General features: G+C 40.7%; 1 protein-coding gene across 1 annotated transcript in view; it reads left to right on the top strand.

The window, feature by feature from the left end:
- nol10 (nucleolar protein 10) overlaps positions 1 to 11,275 on the top strand; it is a 57,484-nt gene extending 46,209 nt beyond the window's left edge. The window contains exons 19-21 of the mRNA XM_003215422.4: positions 2,437 to 2,684; positions 8,314 to 8,416; positions 10,862 to 11,275. Of these exons, the coding sequence (XP_003215470.1) occupies positions 2,437 to 2,684; positions 8,314 to 8,416; positions 10,862 to 10,978 (468 nt within the window). The 3' untranslated portion in view covers positions 10,979 to 11,275. The remainder of the gene's footprint in view (positions 1 to 2,436; positions 2,685 to 8,313; positions 8,417 to 10,861) is intronic.
- Positions 11,276 to 24,644: the final 13,369 nt, after the last annotated feature.

Here is a 24,644-nt window from a genome sequence, read left to right as displayed (position 1 = left end):
TCAGTGGGAAGTGTGGGCCTGCTTCTGGCCAATGAGATAGTCCAGTTAATTAGGATTGTTGTTGTTGTGTGCCTTCAAGTCATTTCAGACTTTGGGCAAGCCTAAGTCTAAAATTATTTATTTATTCATTTACTACATTTATTTATTACATTTATATCCTGCCCTTCAAACCCCAAAGGGGACTCACAGCAGCTTTATGTACATACAATATATTATATTATTAGCATAGAACAATATTAGCATTATATATTACTACATTGAACTATACCACTATACTGTAATATTATATGTAATATATAACATATAATTAATATTATTATATGGTATTATTATTAGTATTATATTGTATAACATTATAATATTATTATCAATATTATATGTATATACAATATATTATATTATTAAAAATGATATAAAATATTATATTATATAACTGAGGGCAGGGGCCAGGTAAATGACCTTGGAGGGCCGCATCCGGCCCCCGGGCCTTAGTTTGGGGACCCCTGATCTAGAGCAACATAAAACAAGCTCGCCCCTTTCTTTCACATATTTAAACATGGCTATCAAGTACCTTCTCAGCATTCTTTTCTTTGAGCTAAATATACCCAATTCCCTAAGCCACCATCAGAGGGTTTGGTTTCCTGATCTTTGGTCATTTTGGTCACTTTTCTCTGGACATATTCCAGCTTGTCAACATTGCTCTTGAACTTTGCTGCCCAGAACTGGACACAATTCCCAGTTTCCCCAAAAATAAGACATCCCCTGAAATTAAGACCTAGTAGAGGTTTTGCTGAATTGCTAAATATGAGGCCTCCCCCCGAAAGTAAGAGCTAGCAAGGTTTTTGTTTGTAAGCATTCCCGCCAAACAGAACACCAGAGCATGCAGTATCGGTAAATGTACGTGCTATATATTGTTGTACATGGAAATAATGGTAGTAACAAGAAATTCTTGATGGGATTCACAGTTTATCTGGTTATGCTGGTTTGTGATGACAACTACTGTACAGTATATAATAAATGTCCTTTTTTTTTTGTTCAACAGTAAATGTGAGTTCTTCATACAAAAATAAGACATCCCCTGAAAATAAGACCTAGCGCATCTTTGGGAGCCAAAATTAATATAAGACACTGTCTTATTTTCGGGGAAACATGGTGTTCCCGGTTAGGTTTGACCAAAGCAGAATAGAGTGACACTGTGACTTCCCTCAATCTAGACACTATACTCCTGTTGATGCATCTCAGAATCGCATTCATTTCTTCCCCTACTGCATCACACTGTTCAGTTTGTGGTCTACTAAGACTCCTGAATCCCTTTCACATGAGCTGTTGTCAAGCTATTTGTCACCCATCCTATATCCGTGTATTTCATTTTTTTCTGCCTAGGTGTAGGATCCTACATTTCTCCTTGCTGAAATTCCTTTGTTAGTTTTGGCTCAGCTTTCTAATCTTTCAGGTCATTTTGGATTCTGATCCTGTCCTCTGAGGTATTAGCTGTTCCTTCCAATTTGGTGTCATCTGCAAACTTGATAAGCTGGCCCTCTAAACTTTCACCTAAGGTATTTATAACGACGTTGAACAACACTGGTCCCAGGCCAGACCTCTGTGGCTTCCCACTGGTCACTTTTTTCCAGGATGAGGAGAGGCTATTGCTGAGCACTCCTTTCGTTCTGCTGGATAAGAGAACTAAAACAAAACCCAAACATTCATTCTCAGACACCCCTTCTAGAATACACAGCTGGAGAATGGTATAGAATGAAGGCCTCAAGGAACTATGGCCAGTTGGGAATTAGCACTGGTATGCCCATACACAGACAGAAAAATAGACAAGTCAATGATTTACCCAGTACAAAGGCATCTTTGTAAGAGGAGGCAATCAGATTGCTGTAGCTAATTTCTAAATATCCATGATGTGGCAACATTTAAAGTAGTTGTGCAACCCAGTAGTGAAATTGTTGGAATTTTGAATGAGGCCAAGATAAATCACATGGCTGAGATTTTGTGCTGGAAATAGACTTGGTGTCACTCACAGAACCATAGAGAAGAAAGAGACCACAAGGAACATTCAGTGTAACCTCCTCCTGTGCAAGAATACACAATCAAATAGTCAACCGGGGGGGCGGGGGGGAGCTTTTGCAGCTGTCTGAGTGGTTGTTTTTCTTCCATTTTAGATTGCTGGAACTAATTGATGGAAAATATTTTATATTTTACTTTTATGACAGTTTTGTCATGATTCATTCATTTAGATTTGTAGGTAAAATAGTTGAGATGACCTTGTGAATAATAGTAAGAAATTAATAAAACTTTTGTACTTTGTACCCTCGTATTGCAGCCCTTTCCAAATAATATATCTGTGAAGTGTCACGTACTCCTAATTGGGTAAATGGTTTGTTTAGGAAACATTGACAGATTTTTTAAAGTAACTATTTTTGTCTACAGGAAGAGGAGGAAGAACCAGAAGGAAAACCAAGTGATGCAGAAAGTTCTGAGACTTCAGATGATGAAAAAGGTTGGGTTGAAGAGGTCAGGAAACAGCGCAGACTTCTACGCCAAGAGGAAAAAGTAAAACGACAGGAAAGGTTCAAGGAGGATCAGCAAACAGTATTGAAACCCAGGTTTTTTGAGATTAAAGCCGGGGAAGAATTTAGAAGTTTCAAGGACACCACCAAAAGGCAAAAGTTGATGAAGTAAGGCTGGCATCTCTCTTTTTCTCCTTGTACATAGTTTTTATCTTGGAACATAATTAAGATGCTCACATCTGTCCTAATGTTTTGCTGGTACCTTCTGAAGACCATTGCTTTCACAGCCAGGCACTCTGGTTGAAATCGGATGTCTTAATTCATCCTTTAGTATAGGAATGAGTGACTCAAGATGGCCTTCTAGAGCACATGAATCAGTAAATGCCCATGGGACGAATCCAGCCCATCACGTCATTTTATGTGGCCCTCCAGGTGCTGCTTTACAACTCCTGTATTCCTCATTATTAAACATCATGACTAGAGCTGATGGGAATTGGGATATAGTAACAAATGGAAGGCTGAAATTTGTTGTGTTTAGTGAGGAGAGTGTGGTTTGAATTGAGACACAAAGCTTTTGAATATGATGTCTAACTTTAAAATATCTTTTAACCTTTCTTCAACCTCAGAGCCACATGTACTGTTGAGTTGCAATTCCCATTATCCCCAGTCCACATGGCAGATAATCAAAAGTATTGGGAGTTGTCATTCACTAACATCTGGGAGTCCAAACTGAGTAAAAACTAAAGAGTACCAACCACTATGCAAAAAATAAAATAAATAAATAAATGGTCCTCCGTGTCCACCATGGAACGAATGGATTCTCCATCCAATTGCCCTTTGAAGGCTGATGTGGCTCTTAATGAAAATAAATTTGATACTTCTGCTTTAGAAGATAAGTCATGTTAGCCCTAACCAGCACAGTTAATGGTGAGGGATGTAGAAGCTCTAATTCAACATTTCTGTTTTAGCCATGACTTCCACAAATGTAATGGGTCTCTTTCATTAGAAGTATGCTCCTAAATCTATCATAGGGTTGTGTATAGAGGAGCACCACAAATGTGTCAAGGCCCTATGCTCAGGGCCCTTTCAGTCTCTCTTCCTACCCCGTTGTTCATTTGCGCTTATATGTCACTAGGCCTGCACACAGACAGTTTTCTACTTGTCCATGTTAGACAAAAGAATTCCACCTTGTTTTTCTTCATCTCTCTTCTTACTCTTATGAACCAACTTTTTAATATTAAAGTTCTGTTGTCCTTGTACTCCAAAGATTTTTACAACCAATAGCCATATGTTAGGCTTGAGTACATTAAAGGAGAGCTGGCTGTGATGAAGCATACGAGGAGGGGGCTAGAGCGCACTTGGAGGAGTTCTCGGGATGTGTCCGACCGAGCACGGGCTACAGCCTTTCTTAGGGCATATACCGTGGCTATACGGGCAGCCAAGGAGTCCTATATGACTACCCGTATAGCGTCTGCAGCAAATAGATCATCGGAGTTGTTTCGGGTCGTTGGGGAACTCCTTCAGCCACCTGTGGTGGAGGAGACTTTTGACGACCCAGCAACTCGGTGTCGCGATTTCGCACACCATTTTGCAGATAAAGTCGCTCAGATACGCCTTGAGCTTGACTCCAATTTCACCACAGTGCCAGGGGAGGTGATTGAGGCATCTGCTTGTCCGATTTTGTGGGATTCTTTTAGGCTTGTTCTTCCTGAGACCGTGGTGGAGGTCCTTGGGGCTGTGAGGGCAACCACGTCGGTTCTGGACCCTTGCCCGTCTTGGCTAATTAAATCGGCCCGGGGGGGGGGGGGGGGCTGGTTGATTGGTTTGTGTTGATCATTAATGCATCGTTGGAGCAGGGGTTTTTTCCATCTTACCTGAAACAAGCTGTGGTTCGTCCACTCCTTAAAAATGTTTCCCTTGACTCCACGGTGTTGAACAATTTCAGACCAATCTCCAACCTCCCTTTCTTGGGTAAGGTGCTAGAGCGGGTGGTTGCCTCCCAGCTCCAGGGCTTTCTAGATGACATCAACTACCTAGATCAGTCACAGTCTGGTTTCAGGCCTGGTCACGGCACCGAGTCAGCCTTGGTCGCCTTGGTGGATGACCTCCGTAGAGAGCTGGACAGGGGGAATGTTACCCTGTTGGTTCTCTTGGACATCTCAGTGGCTTTCGATACCATTGATCATGGTATCCTTCTGGGACGACTCTCTGGGATGGGTCTCGGGGGCACGGTTTTGTCGTGGCTCCGATCCTTCCTGGAGGGTTGATCCCAGATGGTGAAGCTGGGAGACGCCTGCTCGGACCCCTGGCCTTTGAGCTGTGGGGTCCCGCAAGGCTCTATTCTGTCTCCCATGCTCTTTAACATCTACATGAAACCGCTGGGAGAGGTCATCCGGAGTTTTGGAGTTGGGTGTCACCTCTATGCAGATGACGCACAACTCTACTACTCCTTCCCACCTAATTCCAAGGAGGCCTCTCGGGTGCTGGACGAGTGCCTGGCCGCTGTGTCTATCTGGATGAGGAGGAACAAGCTGAAGATCAATCCCGACAAGACAGAGGTCCTCCTGGTCGATCGTAATCCTGACCAGGGTATAGGGTGGCAACCTGTGCTGGACGGGGTTACACTCCCCCTGAAGCCACAGGTCCGCAGTCTGGGAGTCCTCTTGGATTCATCGCTTACGCTCGAGGCTCAGGTGTCGGCGGTGTCTGGGAGGGCCTTCGCACAATTGAGACTCGTGCACCAACTGCGACCGTACCTCGCGAAGGCTGATCTGGCCGGGGTGGTCCATGCCTTGGTCACCTCCAGACTGGACTACTGTAATGCGCTCTACGTGGGGCTGCCCTTGAAAATGGCTCGGAAGTTCCAACTGGTCCAACGAGCGGCAGCCAGGATGTTAACTGGGGCCCCTTACAGAGAGAGGTCAACCCTCCTGTTCAAGGAGCTCCACTGGCTGCCATTTACTTTACGAGCCCAATTTAAGGTGCAGGTGCTTACCTACAAAGCCCTGAACGGTTTGGGACCATCCTACCTCCGTGACCTCATCTCCGTCTACGAACCCACGCGTTCACTTCGGTCATCTGGAGAGGCCCTGTCTCGTGTCCCCACCAACCGCGCTTGCGACGCAGGTGGCCCCCCGACTCTTCTCTGTGGTGGCCCCCCGACTCTGGAACACCTTCCCCAAAGATCTCAGACAGGCCCCTACATTGGCAGTCTTCAGAAAGAACCTGAAGACCTGGCTGTTCCAATGTGCCTTCCCAGATTAATAGGAAATCTCCAATACCAAGTCCCATAAGCACTTTATTAGAACTAAGATCGTATATCGCACTCTGCACTTGCCCTATAAGCCTTATATATCACCTGTCACATCAGCACTTTTAATCTTGTACCCATTACTCTGGCCCGGCCCAGTTTTATTGTATTTTAGCATATTGTTTATTGCTTGTTGTTTATACTGTTTTAATTGTTTTTAATTTGTCTTTTGTTTTGTATTGTTATATTGTGTGTTGAGGCTTTGGCCTTTGTAAGCCGCATCGAGTCCTTCGGGAGATGCTAGCAGGGTACAAATAAAGTTTAATAATAATAATAATAATAATATAATAATAATAATAAAGGCATTGCATCCTATCTGATGGAAACTAAGGAGAGTCAGGCCTGGTTACTGCTTGGATAGGTAACTGCCAAAGAATCCCAGGTGCTGTCAGCTATATTTCAGAGGAAGGCAACAACAATTCCCTGCTGTTTATCGCCTAAGAAAATCCTAGAAATACATGAGGTTGCTATAAGTTGGTAGGTCTCAATCCTATTTGGAGTTGGGGATATCAGTTGGACTTTCTGTTTCAAAGGATGAGCTATAGAAGCTCGGGCCCTGCTTATTTTCATGACCGCATCCCCCATCTCATGTACCTGTGCGAGTGTTAAGATCAGCTAGGGAGGCCCTCCTCGCAGTCCCACCACCATAAGCATGGTTGGTGGGGAAGAAGGAGAGGGCCTTCTGGGTGGTGACCCCCTGGCTTTGGAATGCCCTCCCCCCAGAAATTAGGCAGATCCCCACCCTGTCCTCCTTCCAGAGGGAATTGAAGACTTGGATGTTCAGACAAGCTTTTGAGATCTAGCCCAATGGCCCGCAATTATGATACATCACAGCACTTTCATCCCATGCCCTTGTTCCTTATCTACAACTTGCACTATCCCTTTCCCTTCTTCTTGTTTACAGACGGCCATGTTTTTATGACAGCTGACACTATAGGTTATTGGGCACTGTTCTGAGTTCAAATTGTTCTTTATACTACTGGTTTTATTCTGTATTGTACTGTGTTTATTTCATGCGTTGTTTTAGGCACTTGGTGCTATATGTAAACTGCCCCGAGTCCCTTCGGGGAGATGGAGGCAGGGTACAAAAATAAAGTAGTAGTAGTAGTAGTTGTTGTTGTTGTTATTGTTATTGTTATTATTATTTGGATAGTTTCTTCATTCGGTTGAAAAAATACTCTAAATGTGTCCCAAGGAATTTGTCTACATTTACAAAATGTAGTAATATGTGCAGCAGGAACACTTTTTCACTTCAGAATGTGGAAGCTGAAAAGCCTCTGTGTGCATGTGTATAGAATGCTGAGGATAATATTGTGCATCTTGGGCTGGACCATTTGTATCAGCCGGAACAGACTTCAAAGCAATTGAGCTCCATCTACAGTACTATATAATGCAGTTTGAAACTACAGTATATGGTCAGTGTTGATTCATATAATGCAGTTCAGTGCAGTTAAATTCCATTATATGAGTCTACACTAATCATCCTGTATAGTGCAGATTTAAACTGCATTAGATGGCAGTGTAGGTGGGGCCTTTGATGCATGACAAAATCAAAGTCAAACATCTCTTTAAAATATTGGTTTGAGTCAGGTTTGTTAGTTCTCCCTTAGTATATTCAGCATTACTTTATTTTGGATGAATCATGTTATAACTTTTGTAATAAGGCTGTGCTTCGGGCATGTTTTCTACTGGACATGTGCAAAATTGTTCCATCTGGTAATTTTCTGCTGGATTATGTGATTTATTTGGCTTTAGGTAACATATGTATTGGGAAGCTCAATCTTCCAGGAGGGTGACCTATCTTAGTCTGTTATTACAAAAGCAATAAAGGGTTACAATATCATAGCTTGTATCATATTATAGCTGGAAACATGTATTATAGCATATGGGGGGATTTAGTCAAGCCCCAACCATAATAAATGTATTAATTTTTAAGATGCTACACACTTCCTTGTGGTTATTTTGACTCTTTCTTCACAGTCTTAATGTCTCCCCTATCCACTTAGTGGCTAGACATTTTGAGTTTTATGGTGACTTTTGTAAAGAGATTTATGACTCTTAAAATATAAAACAGGGTGTTCCTTTATCATGTTCCTGACTCAGTGTTGCTTGAAGCTGATTTTTTTTATGATCCCATAGTTACCAGCACTATTTTGAGAGGAAGAAGTCTATACTATACAATCTCCTGTATATAGTCATTTTCCTAAAACTCCTTTTTGTTTTTGTTGTTTTGGAAAGATCTTATTTGTGAGAGAAAGAAAGAAGAAAAGAGAGAAAGATGGAATTATGTAATTATGAGCGCAATGTTTGGAAATACAACAAATTGTAATTCAAACAAATGGTGCTATAATCAGAACACTACTTGTTCTGTGTCCCTCAGTAGGCCATTTATTTAGTTCCTCTCTCTGCCTGTGTGTGAATGCTACTAAAAATATGAAATGTATTTATTTATTTATTTATTTATTTATTCTTTCATGTTCAATGCAGAAAAACTCTTGGAGATCGCTTGCAGCTTGAAGAGAGAGTTGGTGCACTTAGTGTGCATGACACCACTGTAGGAAGCAAACAAGTTACATTTAAATTAAAAAAGGTAAGCATAGAATTTCAGAGAAATACATTTAATGTGAATAATAATGCAGAAGAAGAGTACCGTTTTCGTTGTAGTCTTTTTGGCTATTATTTTACAGGTTTTGCACTGCATTCTTTGTGTCATATGGCAGATTTATGCATCTCTTTTTGCTTTACATATTTTTTTTCTACTGTTTTTATTCTGGGAATTGGGCTTCAAAAGAGTGGCATTTGTCTTATCTTGACAACTAGGAAATCTGACTATTCATCCAGCTGTCATCTGGAATTTCACTGCATGTATGCCACTCTTTTAAAGCACAACTCCCAGAATCCCGTGACCTGACAGTTTTTGGTGTCAGTTTTCCAGGCTCTGGTTGGCTCAAATAAAATTCCTGTGTCCAGTTGTATCCCATAGTCTACATCTAGTTTTGTTCCAGAAGAGACTTCCAGCTTAAAAAGAATGTCTCTTAGTAGCTGTGCAGAGATTTTGCAGAAGCAGGACACTATGTGTAACTCTAGGAGGAGGATACAATCGGCAATCATTTTTTAGAATCATAGTCAGAAGAGACCCCGAAAGGCCATCCAGTGCAACCCCCTTCTATCATGCAGTAGCATGCAGTCAAAACACCACTAACAGATGGCCATTCAGCCTCTGCTTAAAAACCTCCAAAGAAGAAGACTCCACCACATTCCAAGGCAACATATTTCACTGCTGAATAGTTCTTACTGTCAGAAAGCTCTTCCCAATGTGGAGATGGAATCTTTTTTCCTGCAATTTGAATCCAGTACTCTGTGTCCTAGTCTCCAGAGCAACAGAAACAAGCTCACCCTATTCTCAGTGCAACATCCCTTCAAACATTTAAACATGGCTATCATGTCTCCTCGCAGCCTTCTTTTCTCCAAGCTAAACAGACCCCACTCCCTAAGTCGCTCCTCATTGGGCTTGGTTTCCAAACCTTTGATAATTTTGGTTACCCTCCTCTGGACATTCCAGCTTGTCAGTATTCTTTTTAAATTGCAGTGGCCCAGAACTGGACAAGTGTTATTCCTGGTAAGGTTGGACCAAACTCCTATTGATGCTGCCTAGAATTGTATTGGCTTTTTACCTGCTACATCACACTGTTGACTTGTGTTGAGCTTGTGACCTACTAAGACTCCTTCTTTACCTGCAGTTGTTGGAATCCAGATCACAGTGTGCAACGACAACAGGAAACTGTAACCTTCTAGGTGTCCATATACTCCAAATGCCCACTGTTGACTATTCTGGCTAGGGCTGATGGAAATTGTGTGCCAAAAACATTTAGAGGAACACAAATGACCGCCTGTGGTCTGTACTTTTTCCAATTCTGCCTTCACAGGCAAAATAAGATCTGGAGACTATTTTTGTGTTGCTCTCAAAAAAACAATTCAATAGCTAGTATCGCATTCTGCTGCCAAAATCCCATCTACCTTCTCTAGGTTTCTGGTTTCTATACCTTATATCGTTTATGTATGAATAACTCAAGATTTCAAGGTCCTTCTTAGACTGTAATTGGAAGGATGGAGCTGCAGGAAAGAGGGGTTCACCTTCCTTGATAACTGAGAAGCCCATCTGTTAACTTGTATCAGAATGAATAAATATATGTACATTTTTCTCCATGAATCAGATTCTTTCCTCAGCCTTTTGCTTCCAAAGCATCCCCTTGGCCCCTTTGCTTTGGAATTGTCCAGCATGTCCTTTGCATTCAATGTTCTTTTCTAGTGAGAAATATTTGAGGGGGAGGTATTATACTTTGTACAAGACACACAAGCCTCCACTGTTCTGTGTTTCATTTTGAGAGATCTGTGTGGGCAGGCATCCATCCTGAGCTTATCATTCAAGGATGGGGGATGTGTGGTCCTGCACATGTTTTGCTGGATTGCTTCTCCCAGAAGCCCTAACCAGCCTAATCCATAGCCAGAGATGATGAGAGTGGCAGTCCTTCAGCATCATGTGGTGTTCAAGTGAAACAGAAATGGTGAAATGTTACTGACATCAGTAAGGCAGGCACACCACCAGATGTGGGTGTTTTTGTTACTTGGTTTGTTCTGTTAAGCTGAAAGCTCTGTGGACTTTCTCTGAGACCTGTAAGATGCATCATTAGAATGAAATTGGAAATGAGAGGAAACATGGATAAATACTTTAAGAATGTAGGCCTTTTAGTGCAATCCTAGTCCATTCCTAGAAGTCTCATGTTGTGTAAAGGGTTTTGTTCTTGAATAAGTAGGTGTACAGTTTGTGAGTACTTGGAATTGTTTATCAGGAGGAAGAAACCGAACAACATATTAGTACATCTTTGTAACCCTGTTTTGTTTTGTTTGGGTTTTTTTTAAAGCAGCTTCCTGAACTTTTTGCTAAACTAAAGTTTCATTTTCTTCATTTCTGTGACTATTCTAGTTTGGTTTAGAAATGCACCTCTCATTTGGGTATTTTCTGCATCTTTTTCAGTCAGTGCAACAGCAAAAGCAGCAAGATGCAGAGAAGCACCATCACGAAGAGAGGAGGAAACTTAGGCGTTCGGCAGGCCACTTGAAGAGTAAACGAGGAAGAGGACGGCCATTCTAATGATTGAAAAAAGTCTGCTTTTTTCACCAAGAGAACTTAAGAGGTGCACTTCCTTTTATCTGAATCACGGGCAGAAGTCAAATGCACACCAGACACACATCTTTTTACTGAAAACTGTCCATCACATAATTGTCTTCTGGAGAAGAAAAAAATGACAAACTTACATCTGAAGCAGAGATATTTATTTTTCTAATGGAGCTGTAACTGGTTATTGTATAACCTTATGTGTGGGATTCACAGCAAATGTTGCTGTCTGAATTGTACTCCATTATTTACAATTAAATTTTAATAATATTATACTGTTTCCAAAGACTCTTGTTTTCAAGAACTGGAAAAGGTTTGATCTCCCAACTCTTGAAATAAAACTACTGAAGACATTTTGTCCTGCAACAGAACATAACTATATTTATACTATAACACAGAACAAAATGGTTAGGGTATTACCAGTAATGTTTTCTTGCAAGAATATCCCGCAAAGGCTTTTGTCCTAACATGAGAGGGAAGGTTATGCTTAAATGAATGTAGGTGCTTCCATGTGGGCGCATACATTCACATGTGTTATTGTTAACTGAAAATAAAATCTAGTGAAAAAACTGATTTAGTAGTGATAGTGTTTAGCTGTTTGAAAGTGTCCATTCATCACGTTAGGGACCAGAGCACTATGAAAAACTGGAAGTTTTCCAATGCGGAACCCTACATTACATTTTCATTTTAATTCAGTTGAATTTTAATTAGTACTGTATTTTAAAAATTTTGGTTGTTCATTACATTGGTTTTGTTTTAATTTGGCTATATTTAAATCAGTTGAATTTTAATTTTGTTTATTTTAATGAATTATGAGAGAGCAGACCGCATAACAAATATATGGATTCTGGTTATAATTCAAAATGATAGAAAAAATGGGGTATCAAAAAGCAGTTTGTTGAAAAGCAGGGGACACTTGCAGTATTGAATTTATAAATGCAAAATGCTATGTTCTGGGCATTGTTTTTCCTATTCTGGAAGCCAGATGAACAAGGTTCAGGGGTTCAGGGCCCAAATTTGAACACGCCCATAGGCTGCCCTACCTTCCCAAAAAGTAGTTGGAAATCAACTTCTATTTTCCCTTTTCATTTGTTGTTTTTGAAAAGGAGAAACAAGGCATAGATGAGGGCTACATTTTTTTATAAAGTAGAAGCTTCACTGCTGCTAGAAACTTTCCAGAGTGGACTTTTATCCCTTTTTCCCCAGGGAAAAGGGGGGGAGGGCTCAAGAAGGTCCTAAAAGTACAAAAATGGACATTGGCGGCGTGTGACTTACAGACTGTTGCCCACCTCAGCAGTAAATACTATTCTGTAGGAAATATTCCAGGAAATACTGTCCTGTACTTTGATTTTGGAGGTCATTCACCTAATGTGGCTATCAGTTCTTTATTTTCCCAGCAGTCAGGTTTTGAACTAATGGAAGAGTTTTTGTTGTTGTCTTGTGCCTTCAAACCATTTCCAACCTAAGTTGAGCCTGTCACAAGGTTTTCTTAGCAAGATTTGTTCAGGTTTGCCTTTGCTTTTCTCTGACGATCAGCCAGTAGGTTTCCATCGCTGAACGGGATTTAATCCCTGCTCTCCAGAGTCATAGTCAAACCACTACACTATATGCATCATTGGAGCCCCTGATGGCGTAGTGGACTAAAGCCTCGTGACTTGAAGGTTGGGTTGCTGACCTGAAAACTGCCAGGTTCGAATCCCACCCGGGGAGAATGCGGATGAGCTCCCTCTATCAGCTTCAGCTCCATGCGGGGACATGAGAGAAGCCTCCCACAAGGATGGTAAAAACATCAAAACATCCGGGCGTCCCCTGGGCAATGTCCTTGCAGACAGCCAATTATCTCACTCCAGAAGCGACTCAAGTTGCTCCTGACACAAAAACAAACAAACAAAAAAACTATATGCATCCATTATGAAAAATTCATAATTATATTTTCTGTGATTTGCTCCTTGAACTTCAGAATAGGCATATTGGAGGTCTTGTCTTGAACCTGTTTCCTGTCTTAATTGGCAAATGTGAGTCCTCCAAACACTGGATGATTTCTTTAGTATCCCTGTAGCATTTAATGCTTGCATTGTGCCAGCAAATGTTGGCCATAGTAGATTGAGTGGCAATAAATACACGCCTTAAATAAAAATAAAGTATACGAGTAGTAGTGTCATCAAAACAATGTACGTTGTTATGCCAACAATGAAAGAGTCATCTTAAAAAAATCAAAATAGCATTTCCTTTAACAATTTATTGGGAAAAAAGCCCTAAATATGTTTCACATGAACAAGCAACTGTAGCGGAAAAGTGAGAATAGGGGAAACCACATCATGCGAATAGTGGAAACCACATCATGACTTGCCAGAGAACTGTTCTGCATTTCAAAAAGAAAAATAAGTTTGTCTGAATTCGAATGAGACCCATATGGAACCACATGGTCATCCAATCACATTGGATGTCTAATTTCATTTTTTTTTTAAAAAAAAAAGAAAAATCTGGGTGTCATTTTTTAAAAAGTGAATTGAGAACAATCCTATTTTAAGGTGATTGGTCATGTTCTGTTTTTCCAAACTGACTCTGATTTAGTGCGGCCCCACCATAGGGTTTTCTTGCCAGGATTTATTTAGAAGGAGGTATCCCATGTCATCCGCAGGCAGAGAGAATATGAATTGCTCAGTGTTACCCAGTGGGTTTCCATAGCAAAGCCGGGATTTAAACCCAACTTTCATAGGGTGAATCTACTCAAGCGTCCACTAGAAAGTGACTTTATTAAGTTTCCCACCACACTATACACCAATCATGAACTGTAAAACGTGACAACAATGAATGTACTATGAACCAAAGGACTGTGGATTGTAATTTGTACCAATCAGTGCAAAGTCTGTTATTTCAAATGTCTATAAAATGACAGTGTATGTAACAAAGGGGCATGTCAGGTCTGGGAGAATTCCCCTGGCATCCTTCCTTGGCCAGGCAGAGCAATAAAGCAATCTCTGCTCTCCACTCTGCGTGTCTTTACTGGAATCAGTTGGAGTTGGCACACTGGGATGAACCCAGAGATTTCAGACATCAAAATGATCCCTATATCTGCCTCGATCACTCATCTCACTTCTACTGCCTGTTTTCCCTTCACAACCTGGCTTTAGTTTGTTTTGAAAATGGCTCCTCCTTTTTTGGCGTGATCTTTTCCCGAGCTTCCAGTCTTTACCTGAATTATGTAGACAAACCACTAGACAAAAGGAAAAGACTTGGAAGTAGCTGTGTGTGTGTGTGTTTTTTTTTTTTTTTAAAAATCTGAAATCTAGGGCAATTGGCTACTAGGGCAGTGTGTATACTGCTCTGCTGAGAGATGAATCTATTCTTGGCTTCATGTATGAAAATTTCACGACGGAGGATCCACAACTCTGACCCAATTCTTGCTGTTTATTACATGAGCTTCCTTGGCTTCTTTACAAAAAAGACACAGTGCTCATCCTAATCCTGCAGTCGCTTAACTGAGGATTGCAGGAGTTAGGATAATGAGAAATTCCAAATCCTATAATATGACAGCCCAAATGCTGCTATTAAAAATGAATTGATCAGGTTTGTGGAAATGCAGTCCGTCTTCATCTGTCATTGTGGTTTGCAGTTCTAATCCCAACAGAAGTTAAGACAGCTGGGAGGCTATAACAAATCTAATGGATCAGCCTTGCAAAAAAGGAGGTAGAGCTAATGGCTGGAAATGGCAAGGAATCATGTTTTTGTTAAAAAGTAAGGGAGAAACCATTCTTAATGGTGGCTGCAATTGAACAGTAGAACCAACTTCCTTCAGAAATCATGGGTTCTTGTTCAATAGAAATGGTTAAGCAGAGCCCAGATGGACAATCACCTGGATTTGTTGTAGTTGTAGAAATCCTGCATAGAACAATAGGATGGGTATGAACTTGAAAGTTCTTATAATGTATCACCGGGAATTGTGTAGTCCTCTTGTTGAAATGCCACCTGCAGTAATACTAATCAGTATAACCAAATGTTAGAAAAGCTGAGAGTTGTGGTACAACATTTTCTTCCCTCTTCTAACAAGAGAATAAACTTTCGCCCTCCTAATTTTAGGAACTACAACTCACACAACCTTTTACCATTTACCTTAGTTGCTAAGGCTTCTGGGAGTTGAAGACCAAACTTTCTGGAAGTCCAAAGCTTCCCTATTTCTGCCTAATCCTCTCCGGTTTGACTTAGTTCCAATTACTTCTGCTTTGTGAATACGAGTATAAATGTATGTTCTCTTAGGGCAATAGGAAAGTAATAAATAGCTGGAAAGGGAGTGACTGAGAAAAGGAGAGGATCCAGCAGGTGGAAAATCTGTGGCCCTGCAGACAGGCCCATGGTCGTGGGGGCGGGACACGACCATCATTGAATACCAGGTGCTTTAGTCTATATTTCAGAAGAAGGAACTGGCAAAACAGTAACTATTCCTTGCCTAAGACAATCCTGTGAAATTCATGGAGTCACTATAGGTCGACAGGTGACTTGAATACACACAAGCGGAATCTACTACATTTTTCTGTAAGTAGAAAGCATTTTTTTTCTTACTTTCCAGAAACCTTTTTAAAAAACAACCTGAATTTTTTTTCAGAATTTGGTGAAAGAATAAATTGTGCAAGTATCTTAAGCAATGCTGATTATTGAAGCTCAACGGCAAAAATGAGTTTATTTTAATGCATGTTGCCACAGAAAAGTGTCAAGTATGGTCATGAAATATTTGAGTTACAACAATGTTTTACAGTACAGTAGAGTCTCACTTATCCAACATTTGCTTATCCAACATTCTGAATTATCCAATGCAGTCTGCCTTTTAGTAGTCAATGTTTTTGTAGCAAATGTTTTCAATACATTGTGATATTTTGGTGCTAAATTCATAAATACAGTAATTACTACATAACATTACTGTGTATTGAACTACTTTTTCTGTCAAATTTGTTGTAGACCATAATGTTTTGGTGCTTAATTTGTAAAATCATAACCTAATTTGATGTTTAATAGGCTTTTCCTTAATCCCTCCTTATTATCCAACATATTCGCTAATCCAACATTCTGCCGGCCCGTTTATGTTGGATAAGTGAGACTCTACTGTAATTGTTCTCTTCAGGGTAGAGAAGTGCATTAAGATGCTTCCAAGTCTCAAGGGAGCTTCCAGATCTGAGGAAGTCTTTGGATTTTCCTATTCTTTTCATGCCTGAATATTCAGGGATTTGCATCTAGCCTCTTGCTTGAAATATTGCAGGTTTATTCTCCTTGCCTTCACCTCCAGTCACATATAACATTTCAGAAACTGAAATAATTAATGAAGCATGATCATCCAGGTGTTATAGCCAAAGAGACTAGTTAAACATAAGGATTATTTTGTTTTAGTGCTAACATTCCTCTTTGTATGATCTTGCTTGAATCTATGACCCAGAAACAATAGTTATGTTTACTTGGCAGAGGCAATCTTTACTTCTTCTGAGACTGCAGAAACACACAAGTGAGTTCAGATATTTCATTGGAAAAATACTGAGTTAATTTAAATTGTTTTGGGAAGTGGGAGGGAAAAATATTTGATCATGCCAGAGGCCCCCAGGAAATATTTTGGAATGAGTAATACGTCATACAACTCTCCTAAATGAAATCAGTATAGGAACAGGACCTGGGACTTTTAGGGTTTTTTCCCACCCACCCAGAAGTGCCTGTTGATATATGAGTCACTACATCATGTTATACCCTTGTTCTGTCATACATATATGTTTACATGCATGCAACATGTAGTATATATGTATGTATTATGTATGTGTGCACTTCTAAACATACTGTTCAGCCCTTTATTAGCCCAAAGATTACCAGAACAATCTTATAGACATTAAAAACCCAGCTTATCAAAACAACAAAACCACTGAACCAAATCACACCAAATTTAGCCACAAAAGACATAGTCATCCAAAATATGTCTTTCAACCAAAAAACCCTAGAAAAATAGTTCAAATTACAGAGGATGAGGAAGAGCCTTTCTCCACTTAACTGCCAGTTAGAAAGGTAGGCTCTGTTGCCTTTAGCCCCCCCCCCCCCCCGCTTCCTTTAGGCCCCACCCCCTTCATATCCTAGCAACTCCCTCAGCCAAAATGGCACCCAGGGCACAGAGTCCATTTAGGCCTGATCCACACTGCCTATAAAATACAGATTATCTGATTTTCACTGGATTATATGGCAGTATAGACTCAAGGTCCTTTCACACAGCTATATTACCCATTTATAATCTTATATTATCTGCTTTGAACTGGATTATCTTGAGTCCACACTGCCATATAATCCACTTTAGTGTGGATTTTATACAGCTGTGTAGAAGGGGCCTCATATAATCCAATTCTAAGCAGATGATATATGATTATAAATATAATATGAAATAATTATTGTGGTATAATAATACAGAACAATATAATCTCTAAAACCAGGACAGTAAATAAAGAGCAACACTCTGAAAGCAGGGAAATTGGGAATTCCAGAAAGGAAATAATTAGGGCCAGCTAACACTTCCCAACAAAGGATTCCCCCAGGCAGGAAGCAGCCAGGCTTTGAAGCTGCAAGGCCATTAAATGCTAATGGAGCTGGGCTGTGGCGCAGGCTGTTGAGCAACCAGCTGCAGCCAGCTGTAATGAATCACTCTGACCAGGAGGTCATGAGTTCGAGGCCAGCTCGGAGCCCCGTGTTTGTCTTGTCTTTGTTCTATGTTAAGGCATTGAATGTTTGCCTTATATGTGTAATGTGATCCGCCCTGAGTCCCCTTCGGGGTGAGAAGGGCGGAATATAAATACTGTAAATAAATACTGTAAATAAGTAAGGTGCCTAATTGCAGCATTCATACCTGCCACACCAAGACTATTAATTGCTATTCAAACTGGCCAACCAAGGATTCCGCAAGGTAGAAAGTGGCCAGGCTTGCAAGCAGCAAAGCTATTCAGTACTATTCAACCTGCCAATCAAGGTTTCCTCTAGGTTAAAAATCCCTAGGCTTTGAAGCCTACTCCATCCAATTCAACCTGGCCTAGCAAGGATGCCTTATGTAGAAAGCAGCCAGGCTGTTAAGCTGCAAGACTATTCAATCTGGCCAAACAATGATTCCCCTATAAAGGAAGTAGCCAGGCTACTCCAGAAAACGGCCAGGCTTTGAGGCTGCAAGGCTATTCACTGCTATTCCACCTGGCCAACAAATGATTCCCATAAGCCACAGCAACGAATGGCCGGGCAAAGCTAGTGTCTCTATAAAAAGGGGGAGGAGGAAGCATAAAACAGCCCCCACACTATATGCATTTATTGCCAAAGTGCATCATATTGGTACAGCCTGACTTCAATATCTGTGGTTTCATTTATTGGCATGCAACAACAAATGCCTTCTGTAGGTGTTTTTTACATCCTTCAGTATAGCCTGATAGTATTTTGGGGCCGGATGTGATATCCGAGGCACCAGCATTCAAATTAATTTGAACCTGCAGCAGAGAGTTCCGCAGATCCATCGCAAAGGAACAGAGCGGGACCGCAGCGGACTATTATTAAAAGCTCTTTTTTTCTCTTTACTTTCCCCTTCCCTGAACTATGTAACAAATCCCCCCAATAAAAGTAGCATTCATTTTATAACAGTAACACTCTCTATCTGGTTATTTTGTGTCTTTCCTTGACTCCTTTTTACATGCAATCCTCCCCCTCCCTCTCACTAACCCCGTCCGCCCTTTAAACTCTGGCTGAGACTCCTCCGCCATAGGTTAATATGGCGGACGATACAAATTGGCTCATATCTCTATCAAAATTACCCCTAGCACGCTCTTCTTTTAGTTCTAACACTTCCTAAGGCTCCTGACCCAAGGACCACCAGCGGAACCAAAATCGGTCCAGTTCTCGGCACCTCATCAGCTGACTGTCAAACGGAACCGACTGCTCTTTTCAAGCCAGACTGCTCTTTTCCAGCCTTATCCCGGACTTTCCTCTCCCCGCGACCCGCGGGATGGTTTTAAGAGATCACCGGTCCTTTCTGTGAACTGTGAATGATGGATCGCTCTCCCTGCTGGGGAGATATAGTTCTCCAAGGACCTTCACCCTCTCTACAGCTGCCAGGAGGGTGCCTGGACGGGCGCCCTCCACATTTCATTCACACCTTCATAATTTTATGAATGAGAAGAACACTTTTCCCAAACCTACCCCTGAACTTATGAAATCCTATACTTCCAAAGACTGCAACTCACATGTACCTCTTCCCCTTGCTATTTCTATGAATTTCTTCCACCACAGATGAACTCTTCTCCCAATGTACCCGTGTATTTTTATATGCTATGAACTTGGACACCCTCATGAACTACTATTATATGAATTTCAAATCGTTGGGGTAACTTCATGAATTGTAAAATAATGCTGCTAAAACTCCACTTTTATGAATTTCCACGCTGGGTTCTCCAGATGTTATGAACTTCGTTCTTATCAAATATTTTCAATTGTTTATATCATTCATGATTCCCCTTTATGAAATGTAACTCACTTTTATGAATTCTCCCTTATTTCCATGAAATCTATCTATCTGCCTATATGTATTTGTACTCTTTGGAATCCCCGGAAAATATGTATTTTTCCCAGCCTGGGTTATATTCCAACTTTATTTTATTTTTCATTTTATTTCATATAATTGTCAAATCATGAAATCAAATAGGAAATATTTTGAACTCAACATGAACCCCAGAACCTATCCCATTTCCTATGATCCAGGCTTCCTTTCCCAAAAAACAAAAGGATAATCTGCCACCGCTAAATCCAATCAAATTCAAATTGCATGGACAATATAGGGCTTGAGTCACCGAATTCGGAGTTGTTGACCTAAAGGTGATTCGCCCCAAGGCAAACATTGTCATAGCTCACCCAAAGAAATATCCAGGACACCTCAGGAAGGCGCCCTGCAGAGCCTGTCGATATGGCTCATCACCACCCATCTTTGCTTCCATCTCTGACACCCCAAGGCATATCTAAAATCTGTATACGTGACAGAAACCTGGACGTCCTTGATTGCTGCCATTAATAAAATAGCACCCTTTAGAAATCAGTCTAGCAGGACTTAATCCTCTGGTTCCTGTCCCCGTCACCTCATTGTTTCGCTAACTCCCGCCTTCTCTCTCCTGATTGGCCCGAGTGGAGACGTAAGGCAGCTTCCTATTGGGCCAACGGAGCGAGGCGGGAAACGAAAGCCCGCCTCGTTCAACCTTATAGCCTATCAACGATCAGATGGGCGGGGAAGCAGGGCGGGAAATTCAAGGGGCTGTCAGACTGAAATTTTGTATAAATATGGCTTTATTTTGATTGTATGGTACTCCTAGTAAGTCGAATGATCGCTACTAGAGTCCTCTTCAGCTGAATTGCTCAATAAAGACTCCTTGGCGGATTTTCCTTCAACTTTGGCGGACCTTCTTCATTTCGGCTTCAGGTTGTATTGCGGCTCGTATTTTCCTTTTGGCTCCGCCAAGGTCCGTTCTCTCAGGACCGGATCGGGTCTCTCCTTAAGGGCCCCGATCCCCTAAAACGCGGTCGATGACAGATGTCCTTCATTTAAATAGGTTTTGCTATTATGTGTGTGTTTGAATACCCACGTAAAATCTGGGAAGGTACCTCCCATGGACATGGAAATCATACTCTAGCCAAAGTTGTAATGTGAATCAAATTATTAGAAATATTGTGGTATAATGCAATAGAACTTGGAAGGTCAGATGTTAATTTCCATTGAGCCATGAAACTCACTGGATCATCTTGGGGCAACTATGCTCCCTCAGTCTGGATTCTCTCATATGGTCAGTGAGAGAAGAAATGGAAGCCAAATGGGCCATCCTAAGTTCATTGGAAGACAGTGTAATATAAATACAGCTACTTAGACATCAAACAAACTATATCACTGCACTGAGGTAACTTGTTGGGACTGTTCTTATTGCTAAAGAAATTGCTGCCCCACGTACAGACAGAGCATGTCCGCTTCATGTGGGATTTTTCCTATGATGTCTTGAGCCAAGAGAGTTCCTTAAAAGTGCAGAGTGTTATGAAAGCACACTCTTCCATGGTGACACAGGTGTGGATTTTTGCTGATGAAGCAGCCTGCACTTTCCTCTTGTGCTCTTTCTCTGACAACTTTATGAGAATTATTTACTGCTATTTCTTAGAAACACAGAGTTTTCTCCGTGGGTAGTCAGATTGCACACTAAACACTGAAACACAGGATCACATCACTTCAGTAGATCTGCACACCATACCAGTCGGAAATACTGGAACTGTAAAAGTAAATTATTTTGGTAACATTAATATGCGGTTCCCTATGATATTGAAAGCATGTTGTGTTGCTATAATTCCTGCAGTGCTTGTCATTCACCATATGTATGAACATGCTTCCTGGGAATGTTCAATATGTCACTGAACCCCTAGATTGGTGTTGTCAGATAGCAGAGGGAAACTGCTTCCTTTAGGTGGCACAATGATATATCAATTGGAGTGGAAATGGAGCAATTTTGGCACTGGAAAGATGCATCAGGGACAGAGTTGTCAGACTGTATTTGGGATGAGGCAGTGCATAAGAGGAAGGGCAGGACAATTCAAAGCAGCATCACAGCACAATTGCATCAAAGTGTGATATTTACTTCCCAGAATGGCAACCCATGATCCGTCACGCAGCTTAACCCACCCATGATCCTTTAGTAATGGTTTGCCTTTATTTTTGATTCCCAAAGAAAGAGCAGAGCTCTTTACAGTCATTATGTTGGGCTCTCTAGGGCAATTCTCACTTCTCATATAAATCTAGCTCTATTGGAGTCTGTGAGATGATGAATTTGTTCCTGGAAAAGAAACCTTCTTACATTTTTGTTTAAATAATGGTTGGTTTTCCTGAAGCTCAGAGGTCTCAGCAAAACGTTGTTATATATAGATATAAAGAAAATGCTGATTATGTGAAGTTGCAACATTTTAATGACAATTCTTGCCCTTTGCAATATCAGTGGTTCAAGGCATAGCAAGCAAGTATAATTACTTCTAATTATTCCATTTATGAATTAGGAAATGAGTCATAAAAGCCTAACAACGATTTACACCCTTTCCTGTTACACACATAGATTTTGGTTTTCAGTTTGAGAAAGACAAAATATCAATAACACACAGTATCTTTCTATAAACTTACCCATTTTACTTGTTTCTACAAATGCACTTTTCTGAATGTGGTTCCATCCACTGAAGTTTGTTTGGATGCCATATCTAATCTTTACACAAAATGCAAACCATCCCCATACATTGTAATCTGCTTATTATAGACAGGATTTCCAAAACATAATTTCAGATATGGTTGCCAGCCACAAAGCCTTGACCTATGCAATTTGCAATCTGTAAAATCAAAGCTGTACAGAATCTCCCAGTTGCTGTACTGTACACACAGAGCCAGATCTACCATTTGGCAAAGTGAAGCTCCTATCTCAAGTGGCAATTGCTGAGGAGCAGAGAGATGAAGACAGTTTGGAGATATTTGAAGAGAGAACTGTAGGTGCCACGAGACCTGTCCTGCATACCCTTCCCATCCTCAGCATATGCACCAACATGTCACATATGAAAACAGGCACAAAAGACATTATCACATGAGATAGGCAATCCAGCATTGAAGCAAGACCCTCCTTTTGGCGATGGACCCTTTCAAACAATGCTGGGTATAACCTGCTGTTGACCTGCCTCTTCCCAGTGATTAACTTGCCCTTGCTATTGATAGGAAAACTCATCAATAGCTCACAATCCTGCAATGTTCCCATTACCTACCTTGTGTAATGGGTCTATTCTGCAACATCACAGGATGAGATTCTTCTTATCTCTCTCTCTCTTCTCCTTCCCCTTTGCTATTCCATGCTGTTAGTTCTGTGTTAATTTAATATTTTCCAGTTATATTCACTTTGTTTTGGTTAACCATTGCTGAAACTTTGAAAATTCTGTTAAAAAAATGGTACAATGGAGGTACAAGAAGGCAGTGTTATTAGGGTATGCGAAAGCACAATCTAAGAACAACAGAAGGAAGAATCAGCCCAAGCGCAATCACAAAAGTGCTTATGCTGCCGATATGTGTCTGGTATCGGTAATCACTTGATTGCTATGGAATAGTGACTTTGTGCGATAAAGTCCATAGAGCTAAGCAACACCAGAAAGTGGTTAAGATGGCAAAAGTTATTGATAAGGAAGAACACATTATCTGGGAGAGGCTTCAACAATTTGCTTTTGTTGGAATCTATTGTAGATTGTATTGTAAAATGTAGAATTGGTTAATATTGGTTTTTATTTGTTAATATATGAGAGAAATTCAATAAGATAGCTGTTGTGACTTTTCAAAAAACGTTTTTTGTCAAAACGTTAAAAAAAATCCCTAAAAGCAGTAGATGTATGAATATTTCTGAAAGTTGGGAGAGGGGAATGATCCCCTATTATCTTGTGTCATTGCACAGAAAATTCAAGGAGATAGCTCTTGTAGTTTTTTTTTAATGTTGTTTATAAAAACTGAAAATTCCTCAAAAATCTTTGGATAAGTGAAACATTCTGAAACTTGATGGGCTAACAGTGGTAAATGTGTTCTACCATTGCAGCAAGTTTCAGCCACAATAGCTGTAAAAATGAGGGGGGAAGGGGCCCCTGAAGGCAGGGCTGTAGCTGGGGGGTTCAGGGGTTCAACCCCCCAAATTTTTCAGGTTAAAAAACCTGGTTTATTCATGAATTTTAACTGGTTAACCAAATCCCCATGCTAAGTCTATGAGAAGCAAAAATTAATTTGCAAGCACTATCTCAAGCAAATTTTGACAATTTATTCAAACTGCCATTACTTGCAGCAATAGCTGATATAGTGGAAGCAACCAAGTTGGCCCACTCATAACTGGCAGGCAAAGCCTAAGGCGGGGGGGGGGGGGATCTGAAGGCCCTCATGAAGGAAACCAGACTTGGTGGGGGCAGTTGACAGGGACGAGCTGCAGGCTATTTGAGGCTGCTCCATCCCCTGCTGTGCTCTTTGCGTTATTTTGTGTCATGGAACTACTCTTCATGATTCACTAAAAAGTTTCAACCCTCCTTTCCAAATTTTTTTCTGGCTACGGCCCTGCCTTAAAGTTCCCCAATTATAGTAATTAATCGCAATTACTATAACGAAAAAGTAATGAAATTTCATTATTGTCATTATAGTAATTAAATTTTCATTAACTATACTTTAGAAACAATTTAGAGACAAAACGCCAGCGACCCCTAATTTTGAAACTTTTTTATCGATCACACATCCCAGGTGAACTGCATTCAGCCAGTACTATGTAGGCTTTACTACAGGGAACACGTCCAAAGTGTCTGCCTGGTGACTCATCACAACAAGCGTGTCACCTATATTCTCTCCCAGATTGCCTTAAGGCCCTTAGATCTTCTTCGAGTAGATCCTCTCTTAAGACCTTAATGCCACTAAATAGATGTTATCAATGAGTATAAACTTTTCTTTGTGGCTGCTATGATCTCTAATGAGAAAGGGATAGATAAAAATATGATTTTGGGAGATCTGTCAGCTTTCAGATGATTTCACACCTCAACCTCTTTTTTTAAGGAGGGAAGTATAGAGTCCTCATTTCTCAGCTTA

Source organism: Anolis carolinensis, chromosome 1 (assembly GCF_035594765.1).
Source record: "Anolis carolinensis isolate JA03-04 chromosome 1, rAnoCar3.1.pri, whole genome shotgun sequence".
Taxonomy (NCBI): domain Eukaryota; kingdom Metazoa; phylum Chordata; class Lepidosauria; order Squamata; family Dactyloidae; genus Anolis; species Anolis carolinensis.
Note: the sequence above shows the minus strand (reverse complement) of the source record. Positions and strands in the feature narration are given on the sequence as shown.